General features: G+C 43.4%; 4 protein-coding genes across 5 annotated transcripts; all 4 read right to left on the bottom strand.

Annotated features, from left to right (window-relative positions):
- Positions 1–829: 829 nt before the first annotated feature.
- LOC100825971 (ankyrin repeat domain-containing protein 2A) lies at positions 830–4,428 on the bottom strand. Of its 2 annotated transcripts, XM_003578372.4 has the most exons (8): positions 4,294–4,415; positions 3,199–3,317; positions 2,829–3,038; positions 2,597–2,745; positions 2,350–2,521; positions 1,663–1,755; positions 1,353–1,492; positions 830–1,270 (listed from the first exon to the last, which is right to left on the bottom strand). In XM_003578372.4, exons 1-8 carry the CDS (start codon positions 4,301–4,303, stop codon positions 1,171–1,173), a joined length of 993 nt encoding a protein of 330 aa, XP_003578420.1. In that variant the 5' UTR covers positions 4,304–4,415; the 3' UTR covers positions 830–1,170. The 2 variants fall into 2 exon arrangements, with proteins under 2 accessions (XP_003578420.1, XP_024310476.1); XM_024454708.1 differs by lacking the exon at positions 3,199–3,317 and having other exon boundaries at positions 1,041–1,270; positions 4,294–4,428.
- Positions 4,429–4,940: 512 nt separating this feature from the next.
- On the bottom strand, positions 4,941–7,112 carry LOC100825658 (UPF0664 stress-induced protein C29B12.11c). Its single transcript, XM_003578371.4, has 5 exons — positions 6,777–7,112; positions 5,851–5,962; positions 5,672–5,743; positions 5,356–5,570; positions 4,941–5,274 (listed from the first exon to the last, which is right to left on the bottom strand). Exons 1-5 carry the CDS (start codon positions 6,884–6,886, stop codon positions 5,169–5,171), a joined length of 615 nt encoding a protein of 204 aa, XP_003578419.1. The 5' UTR covers positions 6,887–7,112; the 3' UTR covers positions 4,941–5,168.
- A 1,787-nt stretch (positions 7,113–8,899) lies between these two features.
- Positions 8,900–12,939, bottom strand: LOC100825351 (DNA repair RAD52-like protein 2, chloroplastic). Its single transcript, XM_003578370.4, has 4 exons — positions 12,382–12,939; positions 10,141–10,178; positions 9,643–9,734; positions 8,900–9,416 (listed from the first exon to the last, which is right to left on the bottom strand). The coding sequence occupies exons 1-4, from the start codon at positions 12,684–12,686 to the stop codon at positions 9,270–9,272; spliced, it is 582 nt and encodes a 193-aa protein (XP_003578418.1). The 5' UTR covers positions 12,687–12,939; the 3' UTR covers positions 8,900–9,269.
- Positions 12,940–13,278: 339 nt separating this feature from the next.
- On the bottom strand, positions 13,279–18,136 carry LOC100825047 (hsp70 nucleotide exchange factor FES1; the record flags this gene model as incomplete). The annotated part of the gene is made up of 8 exons (XM_024454648.1): positions 13,279–13,574; positions 13,659–13,859; positions 14,449–14,631; positions 14,705–14,863; positions 15,816–15,943; positions 16,272–16,422; positions 16,946–17,037; positions 17,662–18,136. Coding segments are annotated over 8 exons (1,413 nt in total), but the record flags the coding sequence as incomplete, so codon positions are not given.
- Between the last annotated feature and the right edge of the window lie 4,274 nt (positions 18,137–22,410).

The following is a 22,410-nucleotide window of genomic DNA, read 5'->3' as shown; positions in this document are numbered from 1 at the left end:
GGAAAGAATCTTTTTACATATATAAGTTCGAGGCCTCTACAAGCGTTCATTTTTGGACAAATTCGAAACATGGGACAGGGAGTATGTTAGATTTGGTGCAAAATGTGTAATGCACCTTCTGATCCATACTAATTGTTTTAAATTTGTCTAAATATGAATATATCTATGTCTAAAAGACGTTTAGATACATGTAATATTTCGACAACTAATATGGGTCGGATGAATTAGTATAGTTCTCCGCTTCTACTGTCTCCGTCCTTTTCATAATACAAACACATTTATTTTACGATTCTATTCTGATTAATAACTATCCGTTCTGTTAAGATTCTTACATTGTTCAAAATTATTTTAAAAAAATTGATCAGATTTCTAGAAATGTACAAATAGCTACAATATCAAATAAGTACATCATGAAGATGTTGATAGGTTTTTCTATATCAAATTTTAATTTATTTTTTATTTAAAATGGAGTTAGAACATCTTATTTTTAGGAAACAGATAGAGTAGTAATAAACACGTTTTTCATTTTTCTTCAGTATTAGTACTCGTCGTATAACTTTTGAACCATTAAACTTTCTAAAATTTGACGAACTTTATAACAAGAAATATCAACATCTACAATACCATATGAAAATTATTCGATCCATCATGACTTAAATAATATGTCAATTTATGTCAATATTTTATTGTTGTAAGCTCAATTAATAAACTTGAAAAAAAACGCAGTCAACTATACAGCCTACATTTTGGAACAGAGGGAGGACTATCTTCCCAATCGCATTCTCTAGCGGGAGTGCGACCTGGATGAGCTCAATAAATCGAAACTACGAACAGGTTAACTGGAACCTTTGCAACAACATAAAAGAAGATTCCATCCGTCGTATCAAAGAAACACCCAGAAATCTTCACGAGAAATCATCATCCTTAAGAAATAGCAATGGCCCCATAAACGGAGAGAACGAGAACAGGCCCACTGCCCGCTGAGTTCCGGAGACGGCGCACTTCTTACACAGCAGGATCGATCGAATCAACGGAACATGGACACCCAGGAGGTTACAGGCAACTAGGCAAGGCTATCAAACTAAACCGAGCGGAACCAACCAACATGGATGACGCCGAGAGTCCAGAACCAAGCAGGTTCATGGCTTGACGCGCACCTAGGATTTGGTCTTATAGGAACACGTCCTTCTCGAGCAGCTTGAGGACCTCTTCCTGGCTGTTGAGCTTGGCAACCTCAATGGGGGTCTTCCCGTCCAGGTTTTGGAGCGTCCTGCGGCCGTTTAAGAAGTCAGATGTAAACAAAGGATCAGTGATTCATGAAAGTTCAAGAGAAAACTGCTGGTTTGACTTACACTGCGGCGCCGTGCTTTAGGAGAAGATCCACGCATTCCTTCCGACCATATCCAGCGGCATAATGCAGAGGGGTGTTCTTGTTCTTATCCAATGCGTCCACTGCAGCGCCTGCCTCTAGAAGGATTTCTGCACACTTCAACTGAAAATACAGAAGTTCATCCAATTAATTGCTGCTAGTCAAATCTTTTTTTTCTAGATATGCAGGGCACGCTAAAAGAAGATGCCTAACAGGTACAAATAAAATGCAAGACATTAGTCTGCATGTTGCATCATTGATGTAAGTTCATCAAAGTTCAGCAGATCACGCACCTCACCATATCCACATGCAAAATGTAAGGCCCTTCTTCCCTCTGCATCTTCTTCATCCTTGTTTGCTCCACCATCTAAAGCCTTTTTCAGACCCTGTTGTGCTATTTCACTTGTCAATGCAGCACTTAAAAAATATAAATTACAACAATTTTGTAAAGATTTCCTCGGGCCAAAATATTAGACCGGTGACAGTAGAAAACATATCCAATGCATAGTTCAGGGAAATGTCGATTCAGAAAGAGAACAATAGCTGTGATATCCAATGAGAAATGCACTCAACCAGAATGATTTAGTGCAAAGAACAACAATCATCTGAGGATGGAGCCATTTTCAGGATCCACACCAGTTTAAGGCTAATTTGTGAGCTGCCTTTGAAGTTTAAACACTAATCCACTAATAAGCATGCTGCTCGTAAGCTATAAGCACAAGAAGCCTAATTATGATGTAAAAGCATCGCTCTAGTCACATAAATCAAACTTAATGTGCTTAAATGGAGGGACATGCCTTGTAAACCAAAAAATGGTGGCATAGTGGTAAATATACAGGTACAGGGTAACTGCTAAGAAGCATAGCTGAGCATAGTTGGGAAGAAACTGACATGGATAAATACCGACAGAATGGGCAAATCAAATTACATGAGAAACCGATAAGATGTAGAGACCTGTAGCCACTATTTAACGCAATTACCTCCGCATCACCCACACTTGCGGTGTGATGAACAATGGACTCGTCGTCATACTCGCCTTCCTCCTCAGTTTCTTGAGGTCCAGAGAGTACAGTTGAAGTCGCACCATCTCCTGGGAAGTTAATTGACATAGCCTGGCCAATCTTTTGAAGAATCTCAGGGTCATTCCAGTACCTAGATTACGTAAACAGAGCTATGTCAGCAACTTTAAGCTGTAATCCAGTATCAATACTAGAATGTGATACCTACTTCACCATTGCAGATGGACCACCACTCTCTATCTCATCAAGAATCGGCTTCAAAGATGGATCATCCTTGATACGGGCCATTCGTTCTTCAAGCTGCTCCTTATGAACTGGACTAGTCAAGTTCTCGAGCATACTGGACATTGCAGGATCCTGTCATACATAAGAGAATAGTTTAGGGAAAATAAGATCGAGCATAACACTTGGGTGACAAGTGAGGAAACAGAACATGATACCTGCATAAGAGTATTCCCAAGACGCTCCGCCATTGACACAAACTGGGGATTTTGCATAACTTGTGTCATGGTTTCCATGTACTGCTGAGGATCCAAAATTGGAACACCTTGTTCCCCAGTAGCCTGAGCACTTTTTTGAAGCTTCTCAGCAATCTGATTGAATACAGGGTCGCTCGCAATTTGCTCAGCCATCTCTCTGATAGATGGATCCTGCATGTGAAAATAACAAATTAATACATATAGAAGAACAAAGTAAAATTGCTGTGATGCATAAAAGAGAAGTGTTTCATGCTTCCAGCAGGCCAATTTTTTTTTTCAACGCTTGTATTTACCAACCATAGCATATTAAGGACGTCAGGAAAAAACGTACATTGAGCAAGCTGCTCATATTGGAAAAATCAAAAGGACTGCCAAGGCCTGCATCAGCTGTCGGGGAAGCCCCCTTTTGTGCATCGGATGACCCCTCTGGCTTAGAAGTTTTGTTCTGGGCTGGAAAGAAATTGGAGACAGAAAAAGGAGCACGTAAGAGGCTATACAAATACAATTATGCAGATATAAAGGCCAAACTCCAATTGCTTGTTCAGTCTGAGGCTGCGATTTGGTATTGTGGAGGATTCTCGTAATCTTGTATGCCTCACCCGCCCTTGCTTATTGTTGGGCTAACCAATTTTCATGTTTTCCTGTCTATTTTTTCACAGCAGATTATAAATAAGCTCCGCAACCACAAACTAAACCTTAGTCACAAAAAGTGAAGACACAAGCACTACTTAAGTATCTTAACCTGTAGCCGATGGCGATTTCATACTAAAAAAAATATACTCCCTCCGTCTCATATTAAGTGACTCAAATTTGCCCAAATATGGATGTATCTATACCCAAAAAGCATATAGATACATGTAACATTTCGTCATTTAATATGGGACGGTCTAAGGCCCCAAGCTACATCATAGACCAGCAGAAGAAGGTATCAGGTTTTCCACCTCCACATGTCTGACTCGCCATTTTAAAACGGCAGCAAGGTACAAAGCTAACATCTAGCTACACGTTATAAGGTAGTATTGGGTTGTGCCACTGCCCATCCATAAGAAGCCAATTGTGCTCCACATTTATAAGAAGCAATCAAAGTTATTAATACGCCCTAACACGATCGACCCAAGACCACAAAGTTAACTGCAACCACCATGTTGACACTATGAACACTGAAACCACCACTCGACACTAGTTCCTTTCCTTTAGCCAACATCCCCTAGAATCATGTCCCGCCACATTGATCTAAACCGAGCGGGCCAATTCCCACGCCCGCGACCACCAGAAGGCCCCAAATCACAACTCGTACAGCGGATCTAGCCGCAGGCCGCTAGCGGCGGAAGGGATCATGGAACAGCGCGGGAAGGAAATACGCCCAAAAAAAAATTCCTGCCCAAACCCCGTGAGTGGCAGGAAAAGCCGATGAGGAACTAGTTACCGGAAGCCATGGTGGATCACACGGGCGGACGGCGACACGGAGGGTTGGGAGAGAGGCAGGCCGTAGGCAGCAGAGGCGAATGCTCAGGACGAAAACCCTTGACGGCCTGGGGGAATGGGGACAAAGAACAGGGGCAGTGTGATCAACAACTTGAAGTATTTTTATACTTTTCCCCTCCAACAAGTAAGTATTCTATGATACGATACCTTCCTTTAGTAGGTTGGACGAGCACTGCACTGGAAGTATGCCTTCCTCCAATCTGGAGTTTTACATTACATCATCTAGAATGACCTGACATCGTCCATCACATAGGAAGAAGGGGAAAAAGGCTGGTCATTTCATGCCTACGAGACTGTTGTTTTTTGCACTGTTTTTAGAGATATTTCCGTCCCTGTTAATAGGCTGCTCAATGCATGATGCATCTGTGTCTTAATTTACGGCTCATCAATCCATCCATCTAATTTCGTGGCATGATCTGATCCGTAGAGCATGTAGTTTAAGTGTTTTACTGTCTGAAGGCATGCATCTGAAGATGCAAATTAACGAACAGTTGCAGATAAATGCGGAGACAAATTCACTTCGAATTTAGACTAGTCTCAGTACATCCTAGTGGAGATAATTCTGTGACTTGCAGAACACTGGCAGAGGGTGGAAGCAACCATCGTTAGCAATTGTCGAGCAGATCACAACATATGTATGTACATTATTATTGATTAAACTGAATCTGACAGTGAAATATGCAATTATCCAAGATCATACAAATACTTCATCGCATTCTTCAGTGACAATAAGCACTAACAAGGCAGGAAATGCACATTCTCATGCGCACCACATAGATCATGAGAACACATCCACCTGGAGATCAGGGCAAGACATCAGTACGCGTTATCAGCAGGGGCATTGTAGTTTCTCCTCCTCAGCTGGGATTCTGGTGCAGGCTGCTGAAGAAATATCTTGGTAGGATCATTTGGATCAACGTACCTGTAAATGTCAAGTGGCGCGAGTTTAGAACAGAGCAATGGCAGAAACAACAAGATAAGGAAAATCAGATTGTGCACTCACGCATGACGCATCATCTCATCAACCGGAGTCTGTGCAGCTTGCAGAGGGTCCATGCGTGGCGCAGCGGCAGACTGGGCTTCGAACTGGTTGTAGCGCCGCACTGATGTGATGAGGTTGAGGAAGAGGGGAACAAAAGTACCACAGCCTCCTTCCTTGAACAAGATCTTGAAGGTGTGGGTCGAGTACAAAGCCCTGTTTTGGCTGTCTGGAACAACCTGCATTGAAACCCAAGAGTTTATTGACTTCCGTTTCGTGGATATCATAAAACGTACAAGTATGCTCCAGATCCTACAATGAAATATTCAGTGATACTCACCGGCTCAACGAACCCAGAAACATTGTTGCATTGAAATATCGGCTGATTAAATTTCTCACCATGCACGTACAACTGCATACAATTCACAAGCATCAGAGTTCCCATGCTGTTAACTGACAACAATTGTGGGCAGGAAGTACGAGCTAGGAAGAAAAAACTTCCATACCGCAGTTACTCACCAGGGGCATATCAAAAGCAAAGAAGTTGCCAACAGGCTTGCTCGCGACAAACACCATCCTTATGTTCGACAGGTAGATTGTGCCCTTTGTTTTCGCATGGCCACCAGGAGCTCTGCGAACAGGCAAAACAGAAACCAGAGACAGATAACATCCAGTCAGTTCATTTTGTCAAAAACAGTGATTTTAATAGCTACATAACAAATTGCATCTATTTTGTAACAGAATTTTCTAATTATGGCACAAAGGTTCTGTGCTTCGCTTCGAGTCGTAACTCGTAGCCCATATGAGATTTAGCATTGTTTCCCTTATTATCATCTAACAGTTCCCACCTACTGTTCCAAATTCTAAAGAGCAGTTAAAAGAAACAGACCATCCAATACATGTATGTTAAATTTTCTCTGTTCTTGAGCATTGTTTCCCTTATTATCATCGAACAGTTCCCACCTACTATTCCAAATTCTAAATAGCAGTTAACAGAAACAGACCATCCAACCCATGTAGTATGTTAATTTTTCTCTGTTTTGCGATCCCTATAGAAGCAGACCATCCAACATATATGTTCAATTTCTCTGTTTTGCGATCCTTATTCCTCACTGAACAGAAGGATGAACACAAGCAAGCATAACTAGATTCGTTGCACGGGGCGAACATGCGGCAGCGGACGGTCGCCGTTCGGCAGAAACCCTGGTGCCGGTGGCTCAATTTCGGCTGCCCGAACACCAGCAATTTTAGACGGAGTAATTCCGAAGTCAAGACCCCTCAATCCAATCCAATCCGAACCTATAATAATCCCTAATTAAAATCCCCATCCAGAGAGCGTAATCCCCCGCTAAGCGCTAGATCGCAAACCTAACAGAGCCGCCGCTTCGGCGCGGCAGAAGAAAAATCAAGGAAGCGACGCAGGCGGGCAGGGAGGGGTTACGAACGAGGGGATCTTGTCGACGTGGAACTCGACGCCGTCGCGGGCGAGGACGAACATCTCGCCGTGGAAGGGCACCGGCATCCCGTTCCCGTACAGCTGCGGATTCTCCGCCATCTCTGCGCGCCCCTCCCGCCTAGCTCTGGTCCTGCTCCTTCCTCCGCCGAGTCACCGGGAAGCAAATGGGTCGGCGAGCTTCGGACGCGATTCCTGTTCGGGGCGGTTCGGTGCCTTGACGATGCTTCTCGATGCGGTCGTGGTTGATTCTCTCCAACGGGGTTCGTGGGCTGCTCGCGTTATGTATGTGCACGCTAGCGCGTGGGGTTGTGGGAATCGCTGGATGTCATGACAGGACCGAGAGTTTTCCAGAATTCCAGATGGGCCGAACCGACCGCCTACCTGTTTATACTGTCCAATTTTACTTATTTATATTTATATTTATAGGGCATTGAAAATATCCAGGCTATGGAGCTATACGATCTTGTTTGGGCCTTATGTCTAGCCGTCGGACCACAGTTGCCGTGTCCTGCTCCTTGCTAACGCCCTCGTGCTCCTTCGATCCACGACAAGTGTTTCGGAATTATTACAAAATTACTATAAAATTGTATTAAATCTGAGACACGAGGTAGTGGAACACCAGCTTATTACTTGGCTGGATCTTTTTTTTTAGATAACCAAAAATCCGTTTAGCAGGTTGCCTTTGGTTGGGCTAAGTAAGAAAAAAGACCCACAATTTTGATCAAAATCATCAGCACTTAAATTTTTTTTGACTCAATCATCTAAGCCAGAGGGTTTGATACAATCCAAGTTGACTAGAAAAAAGACAGAAATGGTACGAATCTATCGCTCAACAGGGCTGACAAGCATCCTAAAGAAAGAAATGGTATGAACTTATCACTCAATAATAGCCTTTATATCTACTCACTCCGATTCTAAATTATTGTCAAAATATTACATGTATCTAGACGCTTTTTAAGAATAGATACATTTATATTTGGGCAAATTTGAGTCAAGAATTTAGAATCAGAGAGAGTACAAGATAATTGAAATTCATATTTATTCACTATTAAAAAATATTCTCCTCTTACATTACCTTCAAATAGACATCATGTAATTTGGGTTTACACAACGCACCATTGTGATAAAGTCTTGCATAGTTACACACTCGAGGAGGCATCTTTATAAAATTTGGATTAGGTCCAACCCTATGGTTACACTACTTTGCGTGCAGTTTAAGAGCCTCTTTGATTCGCAGGATTTCAAAAACACATGAATAAGAAAAAATAGAATCTGAATGGTCAGGGCACGTTGAATCCTATGAAAATTCAAAATATAGAAACGTGTAGTACAAGTTGTTTGATTGACCACAGGAAAAATGCAGAATTTGCTTAAAGGATTACACGCTACTCATTGTTGTCATAGAAACAAAAGAAATTTTTCATGAGGTTGGATCTCATGGAAATTTTCCTTTGGAATTGCATGCAAACTAGTCCATAGGAAATATTCCTATGGTTTTAAATCCTGCAAATCAAACGAGTTATGAAGAAAAAATTCCTTAAGAATAGAACCCTCCAAATTTCCTGTGAAATTCCTTTGAATCAAAGGGGCCCAAGAAGAATTTGCATTAGTTACAACCACATGGAAATTTCTTTTGTTTGTAGGACAACTATGGCTAACACCTACTCCCTCCGTTCTTAAATTCTTGTCATAGTTTCAGTTATTTGAACTTGAACTAAAACCACAACAAGAATTTAGAAACGGAGTGAGTAGTATTTTTGAGCTAACTAAAATTGCAGGAATGGGAAAACACAGAAGTACAATTTCATGTCCATTCAAATCCTACCGGAATTTTTCTATGCACTATTTTACATGCAATTGTAAAGATAAATCTTTTTAGTATGACCTGCAAGGAATACGGATCGTAACTCTCTGCTCACGTTTACTTCAAACTATTGATTATCGTAAACACTTGACACCGTCGTCCACTATAAATACACTCTAGTTGCTCACCTATTTTGAAAGATGGGATGACTGACATGCAACATAAAACTAATCGCATAGCACCCAGTTTTATGTAAAAAGATCGGCAGAAAGAAACGTTTCATACAAATTCATCTCATTTTGACAATGTGGTCCTGAAGTAGTAAAGTAGAATACTGCTATTATTAGTAAGAGCAAAATTGCATCAACAGAACACAAAAGCTACAACTCCAGAAACTAACCGACATGAGGCAGAAAATTACAGCAGCTTAGTAATAATATGACATCTTTCATATGTTGTTTCTTTTCTCTAATGGATGAATTTGCTGGAGACACCGACAACAACAAAGATAACAGCACTAGAACAATTTACAGGTTTCTTGCATATGCGCCAGGGAAAGCACGCTTCAAGTTTTGAAAATTTCTCAGGAAAGCGAAGCATTCCAACTGTCCAAGGGCGGTTCCTACCCATGATATAACCATCTCCACTGTAGGATGAATCTCAAGGCTGTCGTCCTCCCTATGGAATCTCATCCTGGTGGTACAGGTACAGTCCGAAACCAAACCGTGCGCAGGCCTTGCTGAACGCTGCTTCCTCCGCAGCCGCAACAGCATCGTCGCTACGGCCCTCGCGTACAGCTGCTGTGCCCGTGGCATCTCTGAATGCCTACAACAGGCACATATGAATGTTAAGTTGAATTGCAAGAAAAGGATAACACGAAGAGAAAATGATGAAAGTTCTGTAGGCACAATTGGTTTGACTCTCCATGAGTGCATGTATTACTTCAATAATTTCCGATCTATGTTAGTTGAATAAATTGACATCTGGAAGCGATTAATGAAGAACGTATAGTAGACAAATGTTACATCTGCAGAAAAATGAGAACATCTACCTCTCCATCTGTTCCTTTTAGAATCACTCGATAGACCACAGTTACAGTTCCATTGTTGGAATAAATGACATCACGGACTTCACCACACCAACCTGTAAAAATATTAAAATAGCAATCATTGATCACTTCTGTTTGCACCATATCGTGCTTTCTGTATTTGACCTTTTCCGTCTATTTCTCCATTAATTTGACCTTTAAGTGTTGAGGTGTGATTAAAATAGTTCAAATATCGAACACAACGATACTAAAAACTTTAAGCAGCAAAAGCACAGCAATGTGTGTACTCGATAAGTTGATATTGCTTAATGAAATGTGAGGATACAAATAAGGAAATGTCTCCAACTAAATATTTGGAACTAAAGTTGTATTAGCAGAAATCTGGAAGCACCGGGGACATTTTAAGATAAATACAGTAGACTCAGGCATCCACCAGAAAGAAAATAATGATCTCACAGGGAAGAAATCATGAAAAAGTTTGTGATTTTCATAAGAATTCACCTGGTGCATAAAAGCTCAGCATTCTATTGGCATGGTACCTGCACAATCAGACATCAACAAAGATTCATTAAGGAGAAAGGTGTCGTCCTTTGCTGAAAAAAAAAGAAAGGTATCGCCCACATGTCCTCAGTCAAACTTCATTCGAAAACTAGTCACAGTAGAACTCCTAGTTATGTCAGCACAAATTGTTGTCAACGACTAATACTGTGTGTTAATGTTTGTCAGGCTTACTTCCACTGAATCTCTTTTCATTAAAGGTTCACTGAATCCAAAGTAATTCATTGCCAGACTAACACAGCATGCGTAGCTACAGTCTTTCTTATAAAAAAAAGGCCAAACAGTGTTAACAACTCCACTAATCATCCAACAAATTCAACCCATGGCAAAAGAAAATGTTACAGTGCCATCTTGTGAATGAGTAGACTGGAGTACTGAACTAGTATCAAAACTAACGGATCTAGATAGCAGCAATCTATTACCCCTGTTATCAAATGGAAAAAGGTACTCCATCCGTTCCAAAACACAACTCATATAGATTTGTGCACTTGGACCAAGGCAGCTCTCGTTTCTAGTGTCTGACCACTCATATTAGATTAATAATAAATGGATGTGAGTAGTTATTGGCCGGGTGCGGGTACCAAGAGAAAAATGAGGTGTGTTTTGGAACAAATGAGAAAAATCTATATGAGTTGTGTTTTGGAATGGAGAGAGTACTAGCTGTATTTTTTTAGCTTGAGCGATCTGCAGATAGCTGCATGCCGCTGTCTTTACAAGAACAGATCAATGACATGAGTAGCTCAAACTTGAGTTGCACTCTACTCCCTCCATTCCACAATACAACGTGTATAGATTTTTCTCATTTGTTCCACAATACACCTCATTTTTCTCTTGGTACCCGCACCCGGCCAATAACTACTCACATCCATTTATTATTAACCCAATATGAGTGGTCATGCACTTGAAACGAGAGCTGCCTTGGTCCAAGTGCATAAATCTATATGAGGTGTATTTTGGAATGGAGGGAGTACTATTTTTTTTAAGTTAGAACTTTTTTTTTACCCCTACCCACTAAGATAGCTTACATCAATGTGATTTATTTGTTTCAACATAATTGAAGACATACATACCACAATATTATCATTTTTCTTACAAAAAAAGAGGTCAAATGAAATAATTTGATCACAACTGAGGTCCAATTTAACAATCAAGAAGGAAACTTCATAGTTTATGACTTTATCCCATGGAGATAGAATATTTTGTAGATTATTAAAACCAAAGCACCCGCTTCATTCTAAAGCAACATAGGGACGACAGTTAAGGATGACATGACAGCATTCACAGAACTATATAGCTGTCATCGCTTTAGAAATTCCTAAGTACCAAACTGTTAGCCTTTTAAGATCAAAAGTATGGTCCAACCTTTTGACCATGCCTGAAATGCATAATAATCAACACACCAAATAACTGCCAGACTGGCTTCATATATCTTCTCTAAACAAAGCTTGAAACAGTAGAAAAGTTGGTCAAGTAACCACATTCCCATCCAACGGGTGCTCGAGACCTACCAACAAGACAGCAACAACCTAAATTGCAGAACACTGAACTATTTGCAAGATAAAGTTTGGTCAACATAGCGCATAAGCTACTACCTAGAATCATTTGTTTTACGCCAACAAACAGCTGTCATACTCTGATAGATGAAACCATGCAAACCAGGTCAACTTCACAACCATCCTAAAACCATATATTCGTTGCCTGTCTATCTTTCGTCCTTCTTTTAGGGAAAGAATGAACATAGGTAAGAAGAAAACTAAGACAACGGATGAATTGACTTATTGTCAGAGCCTCAGAGGTGAAACTTCCATGAGGAGCTCACACTCACATGGTATCAATCCAGTACAATTTATACCACCAGCAAATGCTCATTTCACCAATCCAATCCAGAAGCTAAACAACTACAGAAGAGCTGCAGAATTGTCAACAAAGCCAAACTCCCCGTCCACTAATTCCCCGTGAATCTCTCGAACCCATTTTGAGTACGAAACAGAAAGTCTGATAATTATGCGCCAGTTCTCCCACGGTGGCCAAGGATCGATCATTCGTTCGTCTGGAAAGCCAAGACTCAGTCAGCAGGATGGACGACGACAGCATCGGAACCACGGCGCGGAACATACCAAACCGAGCTAACAATCAGTAAGCAGCGCGGCGGGCCGGTGGGAGCTCACTGACTCAGACACTCACCAGGGTACGGTGTTGGTGTCGGGGTCGATGATCTTGTCGGGGACGCGCTTGTTGAGGTCCCGCAGGATCTCCACGAGCGGGCGCGTCATCCCGGTGGCCTTGTCGAGCGGCACCACGTAGTTGGCCGTGGGCACCCCTCTGCCCATGCCGCCCCCGTCCAGCCTGGCCACCATGGACAGCCCCCTTCCCCGCCGCGGAGGCGCGCGCCAACCCGGCAGCGCGTTGTTCGTCCGGCTCCGCGTCCTCGCGGGCGCCGAGAAGGAGGGGAGGAGCGCCGTCGTCGTCGTCGCCGCCGCGGCCTCCATGGCTAGGCCGCTGCACGCGGGGAGAGGAAGGAGGGTTGACCTCGTAATGCGTTCGCAGGGAGGAGGGAGAGATTAGAAGAGGAGGAGACTGTTGGATTGAAAGGGGGGAGTAGAAAAGGACCGCCGGGGGTTTCCGCCTTCCGTTCCGGGGAAATGGCCAGTTGATGAGCGGAAGCGGACACGGGCCGGCGTGATGGTGGGTTGCGCTTGCGCGGCGCGGAGGGAGAGCAGCCAGCCAGGCCCCAGGCGGCGCGTGTTCCTCACCTACCTACCCACGGCCCCACGGGGCACGGGCGGTAAGCAAGCGGGCGTGTCACGCGACGGGGGCGGGCGATTTTTTTTTGGCGAGCCGCAGAGAGGGTTGTTGCCTGCCTCTGTGTCTATCGACGGTGGTCTTGGTCAAAAAATATGTCTATCTACGGTGGTCACGGCTTGGCCGCGCCCCGGCGTGCGGATCGGAAGGATTGGACGAACGTTGTCGTCGCCATCTGCTGCACGTGCTCCGCTGACCGCCACAGGAGCTTCGCAGTAGTATTGCGTTCGGCCGTTCACCCTACGGTCTCGCAGTCTGCACATGCAAGGGTTCTCCGTGTTGACAATGACAACCCAAAGACAAAAACAATAATTGCTATGCGTTTCATCACATTGCTCGGATCGCAGAACAAGGGGAGGATCGAATGGATCATAGCTGGTTCTGTGAAGAAGAAAACTAGAAAACCATACGGAGTGTTTACTCTAATCTGCAGTATGGAATCCTACAACATTTTGTGTACCCTCCGACAAAAAACAAAGGCACTCGACCCAGCTCTGAACCCAAACCCCCTCTTCCCTCCAGTTCATCCGAGTAGTATATGTCCTTCATCTTCATGCCGCGGCAGCTGCTGTACCCTGCAGGTCGCAAGCAGGAGGGGTTATTAAGCCCGGGATCAGGTATAAGTTGGGAAGTTGGGAACTCGCAACTGCGTTTCTTACCTGCTTGAGCTTCTGTTGGAAGAGCGCCTGGACTTCTCTCCGGAGGCCATCGACCTCCCCGGCGTACTCTTTCTGCTCCTCCGATGGCAACTCCTCCAGCTGCACCCCCAGCCTGTATAGCACACTGTCAAGGCCAAGTGACTCCAGGTCAGCAGCGTCGGTTGATGGTAGCTTCAATAGACTCCTGATGGCCAACAAAACCTGTGTGACGACACAAATAATGGTCAGAACTCAAAACCTGTGACAGGGTCGGTTTTACTACCATTTGGGATTTCTGTGGCAGCTCGTTTGGCACCCATCATTTGAGGTTAGAATTGTGGAATTCATTTTGAATTCTAGAAACTAACTTGTTTGATTGGCACGGAATTGGCTACATGAATTCAATTTGCAATTCCATGAAATCACACTATAACTAAACTCAATTCCTCTCTGAAAGGCATCATTTCTCTGGAATTGTCAGTCACTCTACAAATCCATGTGATAGACAAACATGATTTTTTAACCTGGAATTCAAATTCAACCAAATGAAATCCAATCAAAAATTAGATTTCATTTCATTTCTACCAAATGAAATGAAAGGATGGGTGCCAAACGAGCTGTGAGTATTACACTTCCAGAATTTGCCTTTAAAGACAAATTCCAGAATTTGCATTACACGTCACAAATTGCATTGTTGGCACGCTTAATATTACTGTCAAGTGCTAGAACATGCATATTCATGCATTAAAAGTGCAGATTGTAATGACCAACCAAAACGACAGCATGGAACTGGAGGCGGCTCTCATCATACCTTTTCTTGAAGGTCAAGGTCAAATCTTGATAACATATCAACCATTAGCTTTAGAAAAACGTGTTCACTTAGGAAAGCAAGTCCTGAGTTTTCAGAGTTTAGCTGAAAATCTGCTAGGTCTGTTACTAAAAACACTGCCTTCTTCTGAAGCCGGACATCAATACTATTGCTTGCCAATATGTGCTGCAAAAAGGGTAAAATTTGTCACAGCTGAACCAATTATATGGCCGCATTCCCAAGTTAGGATTTTCACTACCTGCAACATTGCATTCCCTCTTTCCGATTGGAATGCCTCCTGACCATTCACGTTGTCTCTAATCAAAGCCGATATAGCAAACATTGCCTTCGCAGCTTCTTTTGTCGACTTGGAATAGCCCATCTTCACTAATTTCCCCAAAGCTCCATAACCAAGGATCTGGAAGAAACAAACAGTCAGGCTATATTACACGTGTATAGCAGAAAATAATGATAACAAATGGCAGCAAAGAGCCCCTGTGAGGCTGTATAACCTTATTCTCTGAAGGGAAACACACAAGGGAAACAACTCTTACTAAAAAGATATTCCACTGTTCTCGGAACAGAGGTAGTATCAGCTACTGTCTACTGACATCAAAAGAAAAGAAAGAAACATAATAGAAATAAGAGAATAAATCACTGATATGTAGCACAGGGTAAACATCATTTTCAAGCATATGCAGTAAACTTAGGAAGATAAAACTACAGCAACATTGATTGATGCATTTGAACAACACATGAAACCCAAATTAGGCACCTCTACAAAGATCGCAGGGACGGAGCCAGGAATTTGACATGAGGGGGGCGAGTTGGGATTAGGGGGGGGGGGGGGGGGAGGGGGGGGCTTAGAGACTTCACCTATTTTAAAGTGATTTTTAATGAGCTGATTAGTAACAATTAACTAAAATGAAATTTCTTAGGGGGGGCAGAGCCCCCAGGCGCCCCCCCTTGGATCCGTCCCTGGCTGGTCGTGTCCGTTTACTCCACTGAGACTACTCCGTAGGTTGCTAGCAAATCACCATAACTGGCACCCATTTTACTATCTGGTAGATATACGTATCACGATATTTCGATTATAGTTGATTAGACGTACATTGTGAGATAACTGTGTTTAGTACACAATGGGGAGATATGAGGGCAAAGGCATTTAAGCAACTCAAGCAATACATATGTTTAATTCCATAGCAACACACATGCATTTAGCTATTGCTAATTTTTGCGGGCAACATGCATTTCGCTAGTTAGTAAATAGCATCTGCACAACATTATTAACAATGAAGCAGATAGTCTGCAGATACAAGATACTGTGTTAGAACCAAAATGCTCTTTTGTGTAAATAAGAATGGCATTACCTGGTTTTGGACAAGGACATTATTCTGACTGGCTGTACCCAGGACCCATGCAGATGTGATCCGTATTTCTTCATTTGCATTATTAAGATCTTGAATCACAGGAACAAGGCCCCCAATTTTATCAAGGTCTGATCACAAATGCATGAGCAAGACAGAGTTTCAGAGAAATTTACAAGAAGTCCATGGGCAAGTCTAAGCCTTTTTTGCATCTAGTGTTGGCTCTGGTTTTTAGTGAAAAAGCTATGAACTGTACATACATTTCAAACATGGATTATACTGGTAAATCATCACAAATCTGGTTTTTATTTCATTGATCTAAAACTCTCAAGTCTCAATGCTAAAAGATAGATGTTGCACAGTTTCAGTTATCCTAGTTACAAACAGAAATTTTGGTTGATTTGCAGTGCAGTGAGCAATTAGCATAGAGATGGACTGAAAAAGGAAGCTATAGACTACCATTGGCATTGTCAATGGGCTCAACAAGAATTAAAAGCTCTTGCAATGCACGCTGGCGATCCTCCAGTGAAATTGAAGAATTGTTTAAGTCAGTGATCGCAATTTTCATTAAGTCAGCATCCGATGGCATCTTTAACTTCTCCATCAACTCCTGCAAGAAAATTGATAAGGTTCAGCATAGGGTTCAATCATGCATTCTTTCATCCGCATGGAGGATGACTAGCTGCCTGCTTATACATAGGGCTCAGGCCCCAACGAAAATATGGAATCCATGGCCCACTAATCCAGCTAACATAAGAATTACAGAGCAACCTTTACCTTTTGTACAGTTACAGTGGAGGGCATGAAAAAAAAATGCAAATCTTACAAAACCTAATACAAATATCATAGTAGCGTGTGGGTCCTCCAAAGTAAGGATGTTAAGACGAAATCAGGAATATCAAAATAAATATGAAAAAGTTTTCAGGATTATATGAAGCAGTGTAAACAATCAAAGAGCAAATATGGTGGTAATCGGAATGAAAGCACACAAATAGAGCTACAGGTGGACCACTTTATCAACTACTCCACATATACAGCTGGTTAGTAAAACAAAAGAAAGGTCTCAAGATAATGCTAAATGCTATAGTGACAATACAAAGCACAGAGGATGAATCCTGAGGAAAAATTCTCACCTTAATCTCTACACGCCGCTTGAGTAGCTCGTCTTCTGATAACTTCTGCACATCCGCCGCCTCTTCTTTCAGCTTTCCTGGATCAGAATTCCCTGCATGACCAATAGATAGAACTCAACAAAATGCAAGTATATCTCCAAAGCCAGACAGACTGTACGAGATTACAGCCCAGCTGCAACCATAAATCGTAAGTTCCTATATCTTAAACCAAGTTATTGCCCTCTGCAATCCTATAAACTGGAGTGAATTACTAATGAGGCGGAATACTTTTTTTTTCGAACAGGGGTCCAAAGGACTCAATCCATTAATATGGTAAAAAAGAATTGCCCCGTTAATTAATGGACAACCGGACAAAAACCGTAACAAACATCCACAATGCAATCATGAAATGACCGCACCCGCCACAACACTGGCCAAGCTGGACACCCACGCTCACTCCACGCACACAACCGAAAGAAGGTTGCCATCGAGGTTGCACGCAGAGGTTGCATGCAGATATTAACTAGTACTCCGTAATAATTATCCTCTACTCGAACATCGAATGCTAACAGGAAGCCAGGAGGGTTTAGCAAAACTCACAGCTATCCTATTACTAAATGAGGCAACTTTCAGGGCTGCTAAAATCACCAAATTACACTACAAAATTGCAAGTTTTCCAAAGCGAATAGAAATAACTAATCGTAGAATAGAATCTGAGGGGGTTTGGGTTTCAGTACCGATCGCCCACTGCAGCATGCTGTCGAGGGAGCCGAACCCGCCCGCGAAGTCGTCCTCCACGACGGACCCACCGGCAGATGCCTCCCGCTCCGCGGAAAGCTCTCCCTCGTCCTTCCCCGTCGCCCACTGCCTCGCAGACCTGTTCTCCCCATCCCCTTCCGCCGCCACGGCCACCGCTGCGGAGGCCGTCGCCACCGGAAGTAGAAAATCCGCTGAGAGGAGAGCAACGAGGAGGACGAGTATGAGGTGGCGGTGGCTGGATCCCTGGGAGCGCGCCCTAGCATTCGCCATGGCCACGGACGCGAGAGCGAAAGAAGCAGCGGTAGCAGTAGCAGGGGAAGTGGGGAGGGAAGGGAAGAAGGGGGTTTTCTGGTTTGAAATTCTCGAGATGTCGGGGTGATCTCTGAAATTTATACACTTCGGCGAATCGGCAGTTGCATAGTTTCGCGTAAGTACGTGAAGCACGTAGTATTTGCGTTAGAATCTGGTTGCGACGTGTCGAGGGACTCTTCTTGAAAACCGTAACGGTGAAAGGGCGAAATCGGAATAAAAGCTACTCGGGGGCCCCGTTGTTCGGTGTTCGGGAGACTCTCATTGGTCGGGTGACATCACGTCGCAGCCTCGTCTCCTCAGATCGGAGCACGCAGTTGGGGGCACGGCACACCATTAGTTCGGAAATGGACGGCGAGTCGGCGATTAAAGATGCCGTATTCCTGAAACGAGACATCAAGAGAGACATCAAGAGGAGCTGGTTGCGATTAAACATGCCCAGGGGCGGAGGCACGGACCAGGCCAGCTCTGCCCTGGCCCCCCAAGATTTCGAATTTTTATTTGGGTTCCTGCATAATTTTGCGATTTAATCGTATGAGTTTCATATTTTTATGTTTTGGCTCTCTCATAAATAATTCATTCTATTCTGGTTCTTCCTATAATTTTTTTCTACTTTCGCCACTGAACATGCCGTATTCCTGCTAGACATCAAGAGGAGCTGGTTAGTCAGTATCTGAGAATTGTTTTAGGACTTAGATTGAGTACATCAATATGAAGAGAGTTGCATTATCATTTTACCTTTTCAGTGAAAGAGTCTCTTCCACCTACACAACTTGATGTTCAAGTATCATATATTTAGAATTTTACCATACTCGATCTACTTGTAACTGTATACTTGCATATATCGTGCTTTACATCCTCGTGATATAAGGGCATGTACAATGGTCGATAAGACTGTCTTATTTTAGGTGTTCCACGTCATTTAGAAAAGGCAACAAAACATGTTGTACAATGGATTATCTCTTAGTGTTATATCTTAGAATTAATGATTGGATGAATAAAATTAACTAAATAAATGCTAAGAAAAGGCAAAATCCAGTACAATGGGAAATTTGCCTTATCTTTGCCTTATCATTCTTGTGAAGAAATCATCTCTTAATTAAGAGAAGGCTTGTGCATTTTCTTCATTTCTCTCTCTTTCACGTCAGATTTTATCCTATGTGGCGTCGCTAAGAAAAGGCTGAAGTCACCCCATTGTACATGCCCTAATCGGTGTTCCACCCATTCCAATAAAACCCACTATTTCTCGAGAGGGAAAACCCAGCTCCCATGGTTTCTTGAAGTTGGAGGTGGAGCCCATGTGTCAGATTATTTTTTCCCGAGTGTGGCTATGTGTCTTGAATATCTTTTTTTTTCTAGAATACACATGTGTCTTGAATATCAGCCAAGACACAGCTGATGTGTCTTGAATATCAGCCGAGACATCATAGCCGCTGGATTAAGATTTGAGAATTGTCCTCACTCTCCCTCTTCCATCAAAACTGTCGATTATTCTGTAACTAAAAAGCAAAAACAAGTGACTTTCCAATAGCAAAACTTTAGGCCCTCTTCGGATTGTAGGGTTTTAAAATAAATTTTGAAGGATTCTAATTGCTAGGAGTTCTTCCCAAATGAGTCATTTGGATCATGGTAATGGGATCTGCAAAATTTTAGGCAATTCATTCTTTTGGCCTATTCCATAAGAATTCTAGCATGAACTCAAATCTCCTTTTTTTTCCTTTGAAAACTTCAATGCATCTTGTCTTACACTCCATCTCTACTCTATGTCCAAATTCGTCTAAAGTTCATATATACTTTTCCTATACAACATCCAAAGAAAGCATTAAAAATATTCCTACATTTTGAAATATTGTAGAAATTCAATATACATGGGAATTTAATGCTGTGTTTTTTCTACCGGTTTTGTTCTACCTAAATTGTCTGATTTTTAGATCGAGTAAGATGATTCCTCAGCTGTTAGAAATGATTTGTGTTTTAAGATTCAAAACGGATGATAAATAAATTAAAATATAATGAGATCTGCATGCTAATGCAACAGTATAGGTAGCTATCGGGCCGGCTCGGCGCGGGATAAACAGGCCTGGCCCGGGGAAGCCCATCAATAATGGGGTTGGGCTGGGCCGGCCGGAAAACGCAATCTCCAAGCCCAGGGGTGGCGCCGAGCCTGGCCGGCCCAACCCAAACCCATTAAGGCCCGACTGGCCTCCCACGGCACATGGCCCATTTTACTGACAAAAAGAAAAAAAAAACTTGTTGGGCTGGGCCAAATTAAAGGAAAAATGGAAAAAATAAGGTAGGTTAGGCCAAAACAAGAAGAAATGGTGGGCTAAAATAGAAAAAAAAATGGTGTGTTGGGTCAGAATTGAGAAAGCCAATGGGCCAAATATGTAACCCTAAAAAAAATAAACAGGTATGTGCCGGGCCGGCCCCAAGGCCTGAGGCAGAAGCACCGGTGCGGCACAGGCCATGCTTCGGGCCAGCCCGGCCCGTTTAACTTGGTGTCGGGCCGAGCATAGCCGGGCCAAGCCCGCCGGGCGAGAAAGCCTGGCCCGATAGCCAGGTATAATGCAACGGCTGTATGCATACTATCCAAATAAGCCCTTTAGTTTTCTCCAACAACTACCCTTGATTTTGCACGGCCAGAGCCCACCGTGCCGCCGCCAAATTCCCGTTCTCCGTCACGCGCTGTTGCTCCTCCTCCGTCTTCTCCTTCACCTCGTCTTTCCCAAGTGCAAATTCGGTTAGATCCGGCGCTGCGGTCCCTTGGATGGCTGGATCCGTTCTTCACCCGCACTTCTCCCCGTCCTCATGTCAGCTGCGTTTTCGTTGGGTGTTGGCGTGTGGTAGAGCTGCAAATTTGTGACCCTCAGGATACCCTTTGACCCTCCTTAGTTCAACCGAATGAACTAAAATCTTAAAATGACACAACTTTTTAAAAAACTAGTTCATTTGTTTGAACTAAAGAGCGTCAAAGGGTACCCTGAGGGTCACCATGTTGCAACTCTAGCGTGCGGGCGCTGAGTTCACGGGTGGGCGTCCGATCGCTTGGTCCTCCGCCCGACGCCCTCGCCGCCACCTCCGCTTTGTCAGGCCAAAGCCGGAGTCGGAGTGGGTGCCGAAGAAGGCGTACGAGCGTCGAGCGCTCGAGTACCAGTCGAACGGTGACACCGAGGAGAGGGGCAGCTGGCGGCGGAGTGCGCCAATCAGCGAGAGGCCGAGGAGGCAGCACGCCTCGGCCTCGGCATGACGGATGGCGAGGCCGAGGCCTGGAGCCTATGCGAGGCCACGAGGGAGGCGGCCGAGAAGATGGCGGGGAAGAAGCCGAAGACGGAGCCAATTGTCCTCGACTCTGACGACTCCGACTCCGACGAGGACGAGTTCCTCGCCGGGTTCAGCGACTGATGCGGCCCCTTTTTTTTAGAATTATGTAATGAAATTGCCGATGTTTAATTAAATTCCGCCGTCTTAATTAAATTTCTTCGTGTTTAGTCAAATTTCGCCGTGTTCATTTAAATTTTGCAAAGTTTATAATTTCGGGTGAGTTGGTACTGGGGCCGAGGCGGAACCCTAAAAAATATTTTCGCCCCCCCCCCCCCCCCCGCCCACCCCCCAAACGGCCTTAAAAATGGCTGCGCCGGACACCAATTGGGGGGCACGGCTGGAGATGCTCTAAGGCCTGTATTAAGTTTCGTGCCAAACTTTGACCAATAATTGTACAAATAATATATGTGATATGTATATACAAGTTACACGGGTAGAAAGAATTTTCCGATACAAATCCAACAATATGTTTTTTTTATCACAATAACCTCGTATAAGTAATGTAATTTTTGATAAAAATTTGGCATAAAATTTCGTGCGGGCCTTATAAATCCAAAAGGAGAGAGCATGTAATAGTGTTTTTTAATGTAAATTTATCATAATGAACCTTCTAATTTCTTTTACCTTAACTCTAGCTTGGAAGTTAGAGTATGCACATGCCGACGTGTGATCTTCTACGGTTACCACCGTTGCTTGAATCTGGAGCCCATGTGTGAGATATTTTCTTTATTTTTCTCCAATAGCTGCCCTCGATCCCTTGGCTGTTGGGCTGTTGGCACGGCCGCCAAATTCCCGATCCCCGACGCGCGATGTTGCTCCTCCGCTTTCTCCTCCACCTCGTCTTTCCCAAGTGCAAATCATCGAGCCAGCCCAACCAGAAACTAGAGCTGTGTGCATTATATGCACCGCAAGCAATCGACCCGGATCATTCAATACGACAGTATGAACATGATACCAAGGCAAACCCATGGAAATACCTCTTTAGCAAAGAAAAATAGACACGATGTCGCTTTATTTTATCGCATTGTAAAAGACTATCCATATCCTATGGACCTAACCCTTCTATGGGATTCTGTGTCAGAAAGCGCGAATATTTA

Source organism: Brachypodium distachyon, chromosome 4 (genome assembly GCF_000005505.3).
Source record: "Brachypodium distachyon strain Bd21 chromosome 4, Brachypodium_distachyon_v3.0, whole genome shotgun sequence".
Lineage (NCBI taxonomy): Eukaryota > Viridiplantae > Streptophyta > Magnoliopsida > Poales > Poaceae > Brachypodium > Brachypodium distachyon.
Note: the sequence above shows the minus strand (reverse complement) of the source record. Positions and strands in the feature narration are given on the sequence as shown.